The sequence below is a fragment of the Arvicanthis niloticus genome, chromosome 4 (genome assembly GCF_011762505.2).
Source record: "Arvicanthis niloticus isolate mArvNil1 chromosome 4, mArvNil1.pat.X, whole genome shotgun sequence".
In the NCBI taxonomy this organism is placed as follows: domain Eukaryota; kingdom Metazoa; phylum Chordata; class Mammalia; order Rodentia; family Muridae; genus Arvicanthis; species Arvicanthis niloticus.
This window is the reverse complement of record NC_047661.1, coordinates 88,228,177-88,245,180: the sequence shown is the minus strand read 5'-3', so window position 1 is coordinate 88,245,180 and position 17,004 is coordinate 88,228,177. Positions and strand designations below refer to the sequence as shown.

The window sequence follows — 17,004 nt, the reverse complement described above, 5'->3', positions numbered from 1 at the left end:
ATACCAACCTAGATATATCAACTATCTTTGACTGGTGGAGACACGTGAACAACTGCCTCCATATCCCTCCCTCTCTTTCTCTCTCTTTCTCTCTCTCATCACTTAGCTTCTCCTCTCCTTCTCCTCCTCTCCTTACTCCTTCTCTTTCTCTCGGTACTCCTCCCACCTTAGCTCCTCCTACATATCACCCTTCCGGTTTAAAAAAAAAAAACTTTTCTCTCAAAATACAATTAGAGCATAATTATGCCAATTTGTACCAGTGAGGTACAAGATAGTCCTAATACCCAGTCCATCATTTTGTTGACTAACCAGAACCTCTGTCATCTCTCCTAACTAAAACACTTAGTTCTGAACCTGGCTTTTTTCTTGGTTTTAGAATGAATGTCAGCTGAAAACCATCCACTCAAATCTTTTCTCTCAAAGTAAATAGCCAGGATTGGCTATGAGACTATAAGTTTTCAACCCCGTCAGAAATCCAGAATGACTGAGTTAACTGAAATTATGGGAAGCACAAAGCATAGCTTCTAAAACTTTGCCAATTTATAGAGACTGCTGAACACCTGGACACTCCCTATACTACAAAACGTTGGAGCATCTGATCTTCAGCCTTCTGGAGCATCTGACAGACCTTAGTGCTGCAGAATTATTAAGGGCTGATTACTCTGTCTAGGCAGATATAATCAGTCAACTATTCTGTAAGTGTGTCCTTTTCTGGACAGTAATGTGTCCGTAGATGGAAAGAGGCAATTCTTGCCTAGTGGCTGTCTCACCACAAGTGGAGTAACTCCAAAGATGCTCAATTTCTTCTTAGAATCCAAGACAGGAAGCTGTCAGGAGCAGACAGGTCTCTAATCAAAATTAACGTTAATACAGAAATGTTTGTAACATCAATTCTGTGGACTTCTGATGTTTTGAAAACCAATTATCCATGTAAGGTAATCTGGACTGCTGTCTGTTAACTCCACTCAGCTATTTCTAAATAAAATATAGAAAACACCCTAACAATAAACTCCAAGCCATGAATTTGCTATAGTCCCTTAACTCACAGGCTAACTATCTCAAATCAGTTGAAAAAGTTAAAGAAGGACTAGGTCTAGGCCTTGTATTCCTAAATGTGTTATATAGGCACAATGCCTATGAGAGTATCAATATTCATCTCATTTTTATGTCAATAAGAAGCTCGTACCAAAGAAAACCCTAAATGTGAAATCAAAGTAAATTTTGTACCATACACATCTTCCCTCTGGAGCAAAGGCTCAGCCCCTCCTGCTGTGTGTGCTGGCTCGCATCTGCCACGGCACTACTAACAAGGCTTAGCGTCGTCTGTGGCCTTACCCATCTCCCCACCAGAACCTGGGGTTCTTAAAAGCCCTGAGCCCTTCTTTCACTCCAGTATCTAATGCAATGGTTTGAATAGAGTGTGTGTTCAATAAATGTCTGTCAGATTCCTATGTTTATTAAGTGACCTGTGTGGCAGGGGTGACCCATAGTTTGTTGACCTGAGTGAGGGGCAGGAGGGATCCGTGGTTCGTGTTCTGAGTTGTCTGAACTCAAATCTCCCTGCGTGTGCTGCACTTCACAGGTCGAACTGCATTCTCCATGCCCCGCCCCCAGCCCTGGAGACTGCTAGATGACATCACCCACTTGGCTTTAGCAGTGCAAGTTTTAGTGATTCTAATAAACGTCTGCTCATTTTTTTCTGTGCACCGTCCTGTTCCTCATGCCAGCTTCCAGGCTGAATTTGAATTCATATTCATGCTGAACAAAAATAACTATGCTAGCAAATCTAATACAAAGACCACTTAATACATTGGTGGTCTCCCAATCAGGGGGCTGGAGAGATCAAAGAACACACCTGCTCACGGACAGTCCAGCCCCCAATCCTTCTTCTCCACTCTCCCAGCCTTGACACAAAGTCAGAGTCCATGGCAACCAGCTACCCACCTACCGTGCACACTGAAGCATGGCTGTCCCCTCACTCACCTCGTACACTGCGAGATCAATGCCTGCGTAGGGAATAATGCCTAGTAAATTGGGAACGTAGCCTTTGTAAAAAGCGCCAAAGCCTTCGTGTTTCAAAATCTTCTTGGCACAACCATATATTCCAGAGTATTGTCCAGTTTTGGCTACAGCTAGCCGGGTTTTCAAAACCTAGATACCAAAGAATGCAACACAATCTCATTCTCACTTAACATCAAACAATTTGAAAATATTGATTTTTATAAAGCACTAGCAAATTCTATCTCTCAAGAGAATGTCTAGCCTGCTGATAGACTCTCCCTCGGGTATTATTTCTACTGAGAAGCTAAAATTAGAGCCAGGAAGGGCCAATTATTTCATAGAGAGTCTGAAGGAGGGCTTTGCCAAAAAATAAAATAATCAATGTGGCCCAGATAATCATTTTCTTGTCATTAATAAAATTAGTTGGCAAGGATGGTGAATGGTAGCATTAGGGACAATTCTGGTGACTTCAGCTTGAAGCACAGGACAGAAGGTGGAGAGGTGGGAAGTTTTAGTTGAAATGAAGGGTGTGTGGAGTAATCTCTAGAGACTCGGGGGTAGCTCAGTCTACAAAGCACTACAACACCAACATGAGGACTTGAGTTTGACTCGCAAAACCCACATAAGAAGCCAGGCGTGGGAATGGATGAGATCCCTGGGGAGGTAAGACAGGCACATCTCTGAGCCAATCAACCGAGACTGTAACACTGAGCTTAGGCCAATGAGACACCCAGTCTCAAAAACAAGGTACACAGTGTCTCCTGATGAATGACACCTGGGTTGACCTCTGGCCTCCACAGGCACATGCACGTGCATGTGCACCCACACAAACATGTACACATGCACACACACACACATGCACACATACATATACACACATGCACACACATATACACACATGCACACACATATACACACATGTACACACACATATACACACATGACAAAGAGGTTCAAGTTAAGGGTATATGTTGCTTAGGTCTTAATCAGTTATTACAAAGTGCTAGTTGTATCCATAAAAGTATCCACATCTACAGTGTTAGTTTTGCTCTAAAGCAGGAATTGGTGAACACTTTCTGTAAAGGCAAAGTAGTAACTATTTCAGTCTTTGTAAGACTCAAATGTAAGGTCTGTTACATCGTTTGCTTTTCTTTTGCTTTCTCCCTGACTCCTTCAGTAGTAGCAACAGCCGAGGCTGTACGCAGCAGTCCTCAAGTGGCCCGCGATTTGCTAGCCAGCCCATGCTTCACTGCAATGGTGACTAGTTGGGATTACTGTCCTCCCATTACTGGGGTACAAAAGCTCCCTGGAGAGGAATGAGAATAATATTCTGTATCAGCACTGTGACAGCCAGCCTCTGAGATGTCCCCTGCGGGTCCTGTCTCCAGGGATGCTCTGCTTTGCACAGTCCTCTCCCATACGGTACCAGTACCAGGGTTAGTCTGTGTAGACAGCAGGGTACAGTGGAAGTGACAACAGACAGCAGTTTTCATCCCTTGCCATCTTTCTCTCTTCTGCTCATAGTGCTGACTATAAAGGAAGGAAGGACCAGGCTGTGAAGACACACAGACCATCTACAAAGGCTTGCACGAGTTTCCAGCCAACAGCCAGTGAGGCCTGGCATAAGAGTGAGCATGAAAGCAGAGCCACGCCAGGGGTTAGCCTCTAGAGAACGGCAGCCCTGGCTGACACGCTGAGGTGGTCAAAAACCTGGAGCCAGGGAAACCCAGACTCCCCGTTGCCAAACTGTGAGATGGTAAAGACTTGATTAAACTGTTGAGTTTGGGTCAACATCAGTACACAAATACAACTAGCAGGTTCATACACCACCATCATACAGCAGTCAGACTGTAATGGTACTTGCCTCCATGGGATAAATAAAAGTCTGTGCAGTTGCTCCAGCCATGGAACCAGAGATAAACCTCTCAAAGGTGCCTAATTTTTGTCCTTCCTCGGTAAGCAACTTCTTGTACTGAAAAAAAAAAAAGGAAGAAGAGAGAGAGGAAGAGAGAATTGAAGATGCATATTAATATCTACTTTAGGGTAATTGTGCTCCTCCCAAATTCTTATGTTAAACCCTAACCACCATTGCTATGGTGTTAGGAGATGACGTCTTTGGAGACAATAATGCTTAGAAGAGGTACTGAGGCCTCAGGATAGAGCTAGCATCCTATCAGAAGATATACCCTGCTTACACTCTGCCAAATCATGCACCAAGGCCATATGACTGTAGAGGAGGAAGCCAGGAGAAGGGTCTCCCCTGCCTGGTCCCTTGATCGGACTCTCCTTAAGCTTGAGAACTGTGAGATAAAAATTTCTATTGTTTAAACCACACCTTCAGTGGTATTTTGTGGTGGCAAAACACGAATCAGATCCTTGGAATCTGTTCGCTTACGGTGGGATAAGATGCCTCAAGATGTACCCTCTACCTTAATAGTCCTAGCAGAAAAGTGGGGCTTACGCTGACTGCGTCTCTTGGGCAGTAGGTTTTCAAATTGGGTTTCCATGGGACTGGCAGTAGAGCTCAATGGTAGAGCTCTTGCCTGGCACATGTAGTACCTTAAGTTCAGATTCCAGCATCATTTAAAAGGGGGGTGGAAGGGGAGAAAGGGAGGAAGGCTGTTGGAGTAGCCAGGATAAGAATCTGACAAACCGCAAAAGTGTGCTGTGGGTGAGCTTTAAGACATACTGAATTTCCTCATATTGAAATAACAGGAAAAAAAATCATTATTTTTCAACATGTGTCTTAGGCGCTGGCATTCCTACCATAAAATCAGTCATAAGTTGAATGTTCTGGCATTTGCATCAGGAAAATTTATTTCCCCCAGAATGGTCTCCATGTGAAGACTGAGGCCAGCTGCTCTTTGCTTCTCTCTTTTCCAAATCAAGGAATGGACACCATTAACCCTGGTCATCGCAAAAGAATTGTACTTCTCCAATACAAACTCTCCAAAATAACATTATACTTACTCGAATAAGAAACTACAGTGTGGAGTTGAAGTTTTGAGGCTCATATAAACCATGATAAACAATAATGGAAGAAAAGACAGAAATTAACTTTACAGGAGCTCCAGTGGTTCTTCGAATAACTGTAGGGGAACCCAACCTCCAAACCCACGCCTGTGTTTTAATCTTGTCAACAGGGATGCTGACAGGAAGGCAAATGCCTCATTTACTATCTAATTCATTCGCTCAACAAACAGTACTTCAACTGTCCTGTCCTCTGCCTGGGCACTGACGTGCAGGGAGAAGCCAGACCCCTGCTTTCTCGGAATTATTTTTAAACTAAACACTATTTCATTCACACAGAGGAATTCATCTGAACAATTTTCTTTCCAGAGGTACTATTGTAAAGCTTAGATTAAGTTCACTGTCCACTAGGAAGTCAAGATGAGTCACCTAAGATCATGCCTTGAAGACCTACTTAGAAAAGGGGCTAAGGGAAAGCCTCCCTCTATAAATGGTATTACAGCATCCAAAATCCCAGAATTCAGCTGTGTGAGTCACTGAGTTTATCTAATTCTAGGCTCCCAAAAGGAATTTCTTTGTGAAGTATTAGGAATGAAGGCACTGCATGCTGATCTTTACTGAGTTAGTTAGCTAGCTCCTTTTGTTAGTCATTTCCACGGATGATAACAATTACCTGTTCATAAGCCCAAAACTTCACAGCTGTTTCGGGAGCTATCTTAATGACATTAGTGCCATTTCCTCTCCAAAGGGAACGGATTCCTCCTTCCTTTACCATCTGCCGGAAGCCTCCAAATATATTCATTGATTTGGAACCATGAACCTAAAAGTGAAAGCAAAGTGTCATGGGATAGTTCTGCATATTGTTGGTACTATTCCTAAAGTAGGTCTGAGCCAAATACAAACATGGGGTACTGGATGCTAAGGCCTACAGTGAGTGTCTCTGATGGGCTGCAGTGTCCTGATACTCTGTCAACACCAGGAAAGAAAGGCACTAGTGCTGCACTAGGCATAGACAAAAGCAGTCCTGCACTTGGTACTTTCCTGGATTCCGCCCCTGGGCTTCCTATCCTTGACTGATTTGAATCCTTATTTCTTCCTGGTAATAAACCAAGACCATGAGTCTGTATTTTTATAAGGCCATCTAGTGAAGTATTAAACCTGAAGGAGCCTTTTGACAGGCCTTCAGATGTGTAGAAATTACAATCCTAATAGATCCATTTTATTTTAAATAATAAACTTCATGATAACATATGACAAAGGAAAATGTGCGCTTTCTCGAAGTCAGTTTACTAAAGGAAACAGCCTTTATCAAAATCTTCCCATTCTTTATAAAGCACTTATCCCTAAATACATTTTGGAATTGGATACATTAGAAATACTGTCAGAAGTACTTTGTTCAAACAATTTAAAAATAAAAAGAGTGCCACCTGTAGGTCTGACAAGCACAGCCTTAAAAAACACTTTAGGGAACTGTAGGGTGGTCCAGTGGTTAAGAGTATGAGCTGCTTTTCCAGGAAACAGGTTTGGTTCCCAGCATGCTCACAGCATCTTACAACCCTCTGTAGCTCCAGTATCAGGGGATCCATAGGCATTGCATGCATGTGGTGCACATACATACGTCTGGGATAAATGCCCATACACATAAAATGAAAGAAAAACATTCTTAGGCAGCCACTGTGTTCTTCTAGGACACATGCTGGTGCTTATATAAGCTAAACATTAGAGCCATCCTTGTTAGACACTGTGCTCACTGTGGGATGGAGGAAACATGAGATCTCAGAGGTCAAGTGCAGATCAGGAATCGAGGCTCTGTCCTTTAAGCTCTGTCATGCTTCATCTACTCTTGTTCGTAAAGGCAGTTTTAATTCTTACACCCTCAGTTTCCTCAGATGTAAAATGAAGCCATACCACCTGCCCTGCCAGCTGCCGTGAATATTAAATGGGTGCCCATCTTGTGCACAAATGGATAGCCTGTCTTTTCTCTTCTCTCCACATGGCCAGCCCAATGACTGTAAGTAGCCAAGTCTGTCTAGAAACCCAGGCTTTTTCTGAGAATTTTAGCTCTAGAATCACTTTAGAAATTACATTCTTGTCACCAAGATTCTAGACTTGAGAAATCCTCTGCTTTCTCAAGTCATAAACATCAAAGAAAATATAAGTAATATAATGAGAACCCTATAATAACAGTGAAGGGTTTTTTTTAATTAAACATTTAAAGTCGTGGAATACCAAAGACTAATATTTCATTGCATACAAGTATTAACAATTTACAGGTTAGTGGGAAAGCACCAAATACTTAGACCCGTGCCTACTCTGCGGCTTAATGGTAGAAGAATACAATTTTCTAAGATATAAAGGAGACATGCAACACGAGGCTCACCTGCATCATGACCTTGAGTCGATCCAAAGGAGCGGTGCTCGTTCTAGAGACCGCACCCGCCACGCCTCCTGCCAGGAGCTGCCTCCACCACTGTCCTGATTTTTTCTCATCTTCTGTGAATTCATCCGGAATAGTTAAACTATCCCCTATGTCAATACCCTGGTAAAATGGAAAGAGATCCCACAGTTCTTCAGTCACAAACAGATGAGCCCAAAACTTTCTTTTTGTGTCGGAGCTGTTAGGACCGAGGTTCTTCCTTGGGATTGACAGCAAAACAAGCTGAGTGCACATCAGTAAGAGTCTAGTCACACTGAACGCAACACGGAATCATCAGACAAGACTGGGAACAGTCAGTTACAAAGTCCCAGGGCCACGGTCACAGCTTTCTCCTTTTTCCAAGTTGGGTGACTGTTATTGAAAGGGTAAGGTTTACCACATATAGTGAATCCTCATGAATCCCTTTTCACAATGCTAGAAACCACACGGTTTGTGACAGCTTTGACAAACTACTTAGCCAGTACTTCAGACACTCTGTCATAGTAGTTATGGCCCATTATACTCCATGCCATGAGATATATATATAAAAATTTAAAAACTAAAGCATGTACCTCAGTAGTTCTATACTCCTCATCTTCTATACAGTTGAGAACAGTTTTATCACTATAATATTTATTTTTGCAACCTAATTATCTGAATGCTGTGGTGGGTATACCTAAGTCATAGAGCATTTCCTAGCATGCACCACACACGAAAAATGACCTTGGCATAAACTTTATGGGCAAGAATGAAAGGTAATAAACCACACTGGTAGTAATGCTCTCTTCTTCCATTTGTTCCCAATAAAATGAATTTATGATTATAACACCAAATGTTATCAACGATCCCCAAAGATATAATACAAAGTTCACAGTGTAAAATATACAGTCATAATTGACTTTATGATGTTCTGTGCAAACTTAGACATTGTTACTAGTGACAACATGAACCCTCAGAGTATTGAATGAGAGTCAAAGGTACTTCTCTCCAAGTATAGAAGACAAATTCACAGGTTGAGGGTTGGGAGATCCTGTAAAAAGTCCCCAAGTGCTTCAAGGAACAGACGGCATGACAAACTGAATTTATACCAATATATTTTAGCAGATTGTTAAAATGAAACAATCACAATAAAATTTTGTGAAGTATAAACTGGTAGGAAATGCCAACCACATGAGTCAAAGTTATTCCCTAGCATTCAATGAGTAATGCAATAGCTTATGACAGCAATAAATCTAGGCAGCCTGCCTAAATAAGCAGAGGTTCAGGAGGGACTCAAGGCCACATCATCTTTAGCAATCTGGAAGCACAGGGATGATTTCAGTAATAAATATCTTCTGACTACCAGACATCCCTGTGACAGAAGCAGCACATGCCAATGAGACCCAGACAGCTTGTTCATCAAAGTGGGACTTCCTCCAAGTTTTGAGAAAAGCTGTATTTATGCCATCTTGGGGGGCCTTAAAGATACTCTAAAAATCTGTGCCTAACAGAATAAACAGAACTGTAGAAATCAAATATATTCTGGGACTCTCTTGAGACTTGGCCCCCTTCCAAGGATGTTATGGTGCTCTTGGGTGAACCAGAGTTCCATGAAGGGATAAGAGACTGTGAAGACTAACAGCCTGATCAGAACTTCCGTGATGTGGAAAGGTTGCTATGTTGCAAGTCTAGAGCCAACTTATCTTAACTGTCTTTATCTCCCTTAATTTTTATTTATTCCCCACCTTTGTATGTGACCTAACATCCTTGTGACTATTAGGTAAACACTTTGGAAGAAATGAATGACCCCTAGATTCCACCAACACAAGGCCTGAGAACATCTCATTACACAGCATCTGAGGTCCACAGTAGAAATTTCCCTACTTTGTTGTAAGCCATCGATCTGATGCTTCTACCAATGTATTTGAAAAGTGTCCTGATTTATGATTTTCCTCGCCCTGTTACTAATAAACAAAACAAAAACAAAACCTCATGGAACTATTTCCTTGTTAGAACACTGAATTTAGGGTAACCCGAATCTATGTTCCCAGGCCAGGGTCCCTCATTTAGATATAGAATAAATTCTCTCTGTCTCCCTTAAGGCGAGAGCTGTGTCTCCTGCATCCACACTATACCTGTGGCTCAGAGCTGCAGATACATAAAGCTGACTTACAGTAGAGTGTTTCCAGAAACGGATAATTTCCTCAATGTCTGTCACAGGGTTAAATAAAAAGTAATCCCTCCATTCATTCCAGTCCACGGTCATCGTCCCGTCAGAGTCAATGCTGAAAGTTTAAAAAGATGATTAAAGAACAAGATAACACTATTGCCCACTTTATAGGAGGAAAATCTGCTTTCCAACTTAACATTCATACTGAATTTTAAAAACCTTTGGCAGTTTTAAGAGGTTCAGTGACAGGGCGTTTTGTTAGCAGGTATGAGGCCCTGGATTCCATCTTCAAGAAAAATACACTACTTGCAATTATACATTGCTAGAAGTAGAATCTATGTATTATGGTTTTTTCCAGTCATTTTCACTATTTGGAGAAAACTGGATCCAAATATTACAGAGAGCCCACTGCAGATTACCTTTAGCATTCTGTTAAACTCAAAGTCACTAGGCTAAAAGACAATCAATTTTCTTCTCCAACTTTTATCAATGACAGAAAATTAGCATACTGAGCATGGCGGCACATATCTCTAATCCCAGCACTTAGGAGGCAGAGGCAGGCAGATGTCTGAGTTTGAGGCTAGCCTGGTATATGAAGTGAATTCCAGGACAGCCAGGGATACAAAGAAATCCTGTCTCAAAAAAATTTAAAAAAAAAAAAAACAACAACAAAAAACAAACAACAAAAAAAAAACAAACAACAACAAAAAAACACAAAAAACAAAACTAGATAAGTAGGTAGGTGGGTGGATAGATGGATGGATAGACAGACAGACAGATGATTTTTTTTAAAGGAAATAAAATAAGCAGTGATTCTAAAAATCTAATTCTAAATGCCTGATGTTTTGAAATCCTCATTTTCAATTCTAAACTTATCATGCTCTCATCTTACAGGTGTAAGTGGTAACAAACTCTGGGCGTTATTGTTGTTGTTGTTTTAACAAGCTTCATGACAGAAAGCCCATTCTATAAGATTTTCCTATAAACAATGCAAAATCATACCAGACATGCTCAAGGAGGTTGGTTATATACTGAATTAAAATGTCTGGTAAAAAAATGTTTTGGTGTTTCCCCACATTTTATTCTATAGTTTATATGACAGTGACACATGCAGGCGGCATACAAAAATGAAATTTTCAGATACTTATTATTATGCTTTCAGTGCAGTTTTCTGTTTTGATGTGCTTATATACGAAGTTATAGTTCAGCTTTTACTTGTCCTAATGCAAGGGTGTTGACACTCCGATGTGCTGAGAATCCCACTCATTGCTGTGCTTAAAATGTATTCTGGGTTGCAGTATTAGCAGCTTTGATTTTATCAGTATTTTCTGTCTCTGTGCAATGATTTAGCACCTAATCCCAACTTCCCTTTCATGAGTATGTTCTAATAGGCAAATGTTACCTGCAAAATATCCCATAACTTTACTATTTTCCAGTCAAAATATGGCTGAGTTTCTACTCTGGCCCATGTCGTGGGGAAGCATGTGTCCATCTGGGTGTTGGTTATGCAGCACACATGCTGACTGGTAATGCACTAGATCTCTTGTAAAGCCCGGAGTTAGAATTTGCTTTATTCCTAATGCTGTTAAAGGAAGTAAGAGAAAATGATTTCTGGCCTTAAACAAGACAGGAGGGGAAACACGTACTCTGTCCATCTAAGGGTTTGTCAATCTTTGCTTTTTCAAAGAACTAACCCTTTGTCTCATTATGACACAAAAAATTCTTAATAAAATATTTGCACATAAACTGAAGACAATAGGACATTGAAAAGATTTTATATCAAGACTGTTTCATTCCAAGGATGTAAGAAACAGGGACTGGAGAGAAGCTCAGGAGCTAGAGCACTAGCTGCTCCTCCAGAGGATCTGGGTTCAATCCAGCACCTACATCATGGGGCAAGTGGACCATGCCACTAGACAGAACTGGTAAAACTGAGCCAGCCTAAACCCTGGGATGTCTCAGAATTGAGAACAGTAGGCTGAGGCCAGCTCCCTGCCAACCTACCTGATGTAGAACACATAACCACATCACTCCACTGAGAGGACCATGGCAACCAGTCAGTATAGCATAAAAATCTAGAGTTCTCCATGCTAATGAGGTATCTAGAAAGGCCCCAAGTGTTCAGCCAGTGAGCTTCTTTCTCTTCCTGGGCATTCCTTCCCACAAAAGGTGTTTAATTCCTGGTTCACTCTGAGTAAAGTGTATGTTTTCACATCTGTAGCAGCATATTTTCCCACAAGCAAGTTGGGAGAAGCTAAGGTGGGAGGAGTAAGAAGAGGAAGAGGAGTAAAGAGAAGAAGAAGGGGAAGAAAGAGGAGGATCAAAGGAGACAGATGTAGGCGCCGTGGATGACCACGCATGTACCGAGAGCAGTCCTGGATAACAACTTATATCTAGATTAGTTAATTGGGTAGCACCTCCAATTGTGTGGACATATTGTTAATTTGAGCATTACCAAACTTATAAAGCTTTTTGGTTAATCTTTAAACATTAGAGTCTCATTTCTACCGGCTACCGTGTAGATGGTCTGGGCTTAGCCCAGCCTTGTGGAGGCAGTATGTAAGATTGGCAGAGCCATCTCACACTCTGGCTGCTCATGGGTATAGCGCTGGTGTTTCTGGCTGGCCGTTTCTAGCTGTGGCATGCCCGTGGCCTCTGGCCACTTCCAGCTGTGGAGAGCTTGGCTTCTGGCCCACCTGAGCCAGCGGCTTGAGCCACCAAGGAGAACATACCAAGCTCGTGGCCTCAGGCCTTGCCTAGTTGGGATGATGGCGGTTTCGTAACTACAAGCCAGATCGGGTGCCGCCATTTTAAATACTACTTCAACACACATCCATCATCAAATAAAGCAATTTGGACAAGCAAGGACCCTCTCCTTCATCAAGGAGAGAGTGGAGGTAGGCCTTTGTCATAAGGAGCCCCTCCTATATTTCCCTTCTCTCTTCCAGGCGCTCTGTACTGCACTCACTCAGAACCAAACCAGATTCCACCCTGGTCCTGGGCTCAATTATCCTCTTCCTGTCTGGTACACCCCAGTTCCCAACTCCCAGAGGTCCCCAGCAGCATCTGGATACACCGGAGTTCGGGAACCACAGCATCCATTCCAGATCCCACTGTTTCGCAACAGGAAGAACACAGGCTGAAACCCCTATTTTAGACTGTGTTCTGCCTCCCCTGAGTGGCTTGCCGACAGGCACTCAAGCACCTCAACTGCAAGACAGACTCACAGCCGGACACTACATGGTAGCTTAGACTGTCTATAACTGCAGTTCAAAAGGATCTGACACCCTGTTCTCACCTCTGTGGGTACTGCATGCACGTGGTACACACACACACACACACACACACACACACACACACACTTACCAGCCAAACATTCATACACATAAAATATTTAAATGGTTCAACATACACAAGCCAATAAAGTAAATATAGCTCATAGTAGAGCCAAGGACAGAAATCACATGATTGTCTCAATAGAAAAAAACATTTGACAAAATTTTTCATCTCGCTACGATAAAAGTCCCAAAAAGCTAGGAGCAGAAGGATCATATCTCAACCCAATAAAAGCTACCTGTGACAAACCTTTACACAACTTTATATTGAATAGTGTAAAATGAAAGAATTACCTCTAAGATCAAGGCTACGGTGTTCAGTATTTCCACTATTTAGTACAGTGTCTGAAGCATTGCCAAGAATAATAAGGCAAGGAAATCAAAGAGATACAAATACAAAGGGAACAAGAGAAATTACCCTTATTTCCAGATAATATGATCCCACATTTAAAAGACCCTAAAGATTCTACCAGAAGACACTATGATCTGGTGACACTTTCTGTAGAGTTGTGAGGTATAAAAGTAACATATAGAATCCAGTAGCCTTTCTATATACCAATAGCAAGCATAGTAAGAACAGAACAGTCTCATTCTCAATAGCTGCAATATATATGTGTGTGTGTGTGTGTGTATGTATATTATACATACACACACACACATATATATATATATATATACACACACATACACACATACATACTCATATACATATACAGAGAGAGAGAGAGAGAGATCAGAGAATTGGCCACTATAAAGAAGCGAGGAATTATGTTATCTATAGGGAAATGGATAGAACTGGAAATAATCACAATAAGAAAAACAAATATTACATGTTTTCTCTCATGTAGAATCAAGATAAATTTTAAAGATGTAACTTGAAGGGGAACTTTTTGGGTGACGGAGGCCATCAGGAAGGAAACGAGATGAGGGTTTGTTGGAGAGGTGAATGTGACTGGTACGTTCCAGGGAAATGTCATAGCTTACCTTAAAGAGTTAACTCGTGCTAGTGCTTGATTTAAAACAAGGAAGAAAACAAGTTGATTTAAATAGTAATAGCCAGGAGCTGGAGAGATGACTCAGAGACTAAAAGCACCAAGTACTCTTGCAGGGGACCTGGGTTCGGGTCCCAGCACATACATGATGGTTCACAACCATATGTAACTCCAGTTCCAGGGGACCTCATACCCTTCTGTGTTCCACAGGCACCAAGCATGCAAGTGAAGCATGGACGTATAAACACACAAAACACCCCTTACACACAAAATAAAGTAAATGTTTGAAGTAACACTGAAACCCTTAGCCCCTATCTCTAGACCGTGACAGGCTGCTGCCCTAGTGCCCCTGAGGACTTTTGACAAACAACTAGACTGGCTTGAGCATCCCTCTCCCACCCCTGCACTGTGGATAATGTGTGTTCATGTAGACATAGGAGGGAAAAAAGGAAAGGAGGAACCATAGCAGGCAGGTGCAATGAGGTACGCTGAGATGGAAGGAGCCATTTTAAAGTGGCACGTAGAAACCACCATTGAAAACAAGATATAACTGTAAAATTCAAAAGTAGTTTGTCCATTTGATGGAGGGCTTACCTTTGAAGAATCAACTCTGCTTGCTTTTCGGAAATATGTAAACCCAGCATCTGGAGAGACTGGACAATTTCAGAAGGCTCGATTTTCCCTTCAGACAATGAAAACAGCATAAGGTCAGGCTCAGACTCTGAGAACACTTCTGAATGACTAAGGTGAAGCTAAGCATTTAGGTAAGGCAGCGATTAGCTTAAACACATACTGCAGCGTTAATACTCAAAATTTTCACAATTCCTTAAACAAATGTACATGTATTGTTTGATTAGGTAATCATGAAGCACAGTAGATATACAGTGATATTTCTCCACATAGGAGTCCAAAAGCTCCCATGGCCTTGTTAAGCAGCGAGAGTAAGAAGCAACGGGAGACAGCTCTAAACCTGCTAGCTAGGGCCACTCATTTAAAAATACTCACATCCACATCTTCCTAAGTAAAGGGCCATTTACTATGCGTGGAGTCATGTGACCAGGCGAAAGGGAGTAAGAAATGAAGAAATTGAGCCAAAGAGAACAGGATCCTCTGAGAAATCTGGCAGTAAAAATATACAGTAGTAGCAGAAAAACAATGGGAGAGAAAAACGTAATAGGAGGAAAATCTGAACACATGGCCGAGGGAACAAATCAGGAGAAAAGGAGAGAGTGGAAACAGACTGCACACATAGCACAAACATGCCTGCTCTTCCCCAAGTGGCTCACATCCTGGGAGAGGGGGACAGGGATGGGGGAGGGGGAACACCATACAAAGGACAAGAGGAAGGGAAGATGATGTCCTCTGAGAGACAGACCTAAAGAAATGATGGTGTGGGGAGATAGGAAAATAGCAGAGAATCTGGAGAATGTGGTGGGGATAGGGGGTGGTGGTGTTATCTTAGGCAGTGAAGCACTTTGGATGCCTCCCAGAATTCTCCTGGGCCACACTCAAAGACTTAGTCATCCACTCTTATTATGTGAAGCAGCCACATTCTGTGAGGTTACCATAGATACTGAATTAGCAACCACAAAACCACCAAAACTTTGTGTGGAGGAAGGAAAGTTAATTTTAAAAACCGAATTTTGCCTGAGGATTGGACTCAAGTTAGACTTGACGAATCATGTGAAGTTTACTGGTGTTCGCACCTCTGCCTCCACCACACGCTCAGCTCTTTGCTGTTCTGAACCATCAATGAAACCATCCAAAAAGTTTGGTTATATGAAGGAATTTAATCTCTTAAGTTAGGGTTCAGCCTAAATCAGTAGCTAATACACTATAACTGTCTCTCCAAATAAGGCCTGTTGACTTTATTTGAACACATCCATACAATTTGCCTACATACACTCTTTAGCTGAGATACAGCCACAACTCAGACTACATGGTCTGCATGTTAAAATGTTTACTCTCGGGGCTGGAGAGACGGCTCAGAGGCTAAGAGCACTGACTGCTCTTCCTGAAGTCCTGAGTTCAATTCCCAGCAACCCCATGATGGCTCCGACCACCTGTAAATGTATCTGATGCCCTCTTCTGGTGTGTCTGAGGACAACTACAGTGTACTCGTACCTAAAGTAAATAAATAATTCAAAAATAAATAAATAAAATAATAATATGATTTTTAAAAAAAAAAAATGTTTACTATCTAGATTTTTTTATTAAAAACTTGCAAACCAACCCTTGAAAAGATCAATGTTTTTTTTTTTCAATCTATTGTTCAACTTCTTTCTTGAATAGCAACTCTGTGAGTGAGTGACATTAAGTCAGGAAAGGTGTAGCTAGCACTGTGTTACAATCTTTATCAATTCATTCTTCCTGCCAGCGGTTGCCTCTGGACACAGGGTCTAGTACTTTTCCTCGTGGCCATTGCTGATTTTCTTCCTATTTAACGGGGACTCCATTCCCAAGCTGCTACTTTAAACGGAGAAAATGCCACCCCAGCCAGAAGGTACAGACTCACACTGTGCTATTATCCTTTTAAGGACCAGAGACTATTTTTTTTCTAAATTAATCCTTCAAAAAGATTGCCAAGTATAAGATATGAATCTTTTGAATTTTACAATATACAATAGTCATGCCCATATATGAAAAAAAATAATACCTCCTATTGTAAAAACAAGAAAGTAATTATTGTTTAAGCCATGACTATAAGTAGGATCAGCATAATCTCAATAGTTAACATTTTGTGGCAATTTGTAATTCAGTAGACAAAGCTACCTATAGATTTTTAATCCAGCAGACAAAGCTACCTATAGATTTTCTTCACTATGAACTCTTAAGGCTGGAGAGATGTCTCAGTGTCTCACGGAGGCCCCAAGCTATGGTCCTAGAACCCATGCTGGGTGAATCAAGTGTCACAGAATCTGATTCACAGATCTGATTCACAGATCACAGACCACATACAACTCCAGCTCCAAGGGATCTGATGCCCTCTTACAGTCTCTGTAGACACCTATACTCATGTGCTCATAACCACACACACACACACACACACACAAACACCTAAAAATAAAATAAAGTCTTAAAAAATAGATGAATGAAAATATAAACTCTCAATCACATTAATAAATAAGTAGCAATTGGCAC

General features: G+C 41.5%; 1 protein-coding gene across 1 annotated transcript in view; it reads right to left on the bottom strand.

The window, feature by feature from the left end:
* LOC117707566 (mitochondrial adenyl nucleotide antiporter SLC25A24) overlaps positions 1-17,004 on the bottom strand; it is a 36,506-nt gene that overhangs the window by 6,635 nt on the left and 12,867 nt on the right. The window contains exons 3-8 of the mRNA XM_034500968.2: positions 14,458-14,545; positions 9,540-9,651; positions 7,352-7,510; positions 5,645-5,791; positions 3,866-3,973; positions 1,984-2,151 (exon numbers count right to left, since the gene is read on the bottom strand). Of these exons, the coding sequence (XP_034356859.1) occupies positions 1,984-2,151; positions 3,866-3,973; positions 5,645-5,791; positions 7,352-7,510; positions 9,540-9,651; positions 14,458-14,545 (782 nt within the window). The remainder of the gene's footprint in view (positions 1-1,983; positions 2,152-3,865; positions 3,974-5,644; positions 5,792-7,351; positions 7,511-9,539; positions 9,652-14,457; positions 14,546-17,004) is intronic.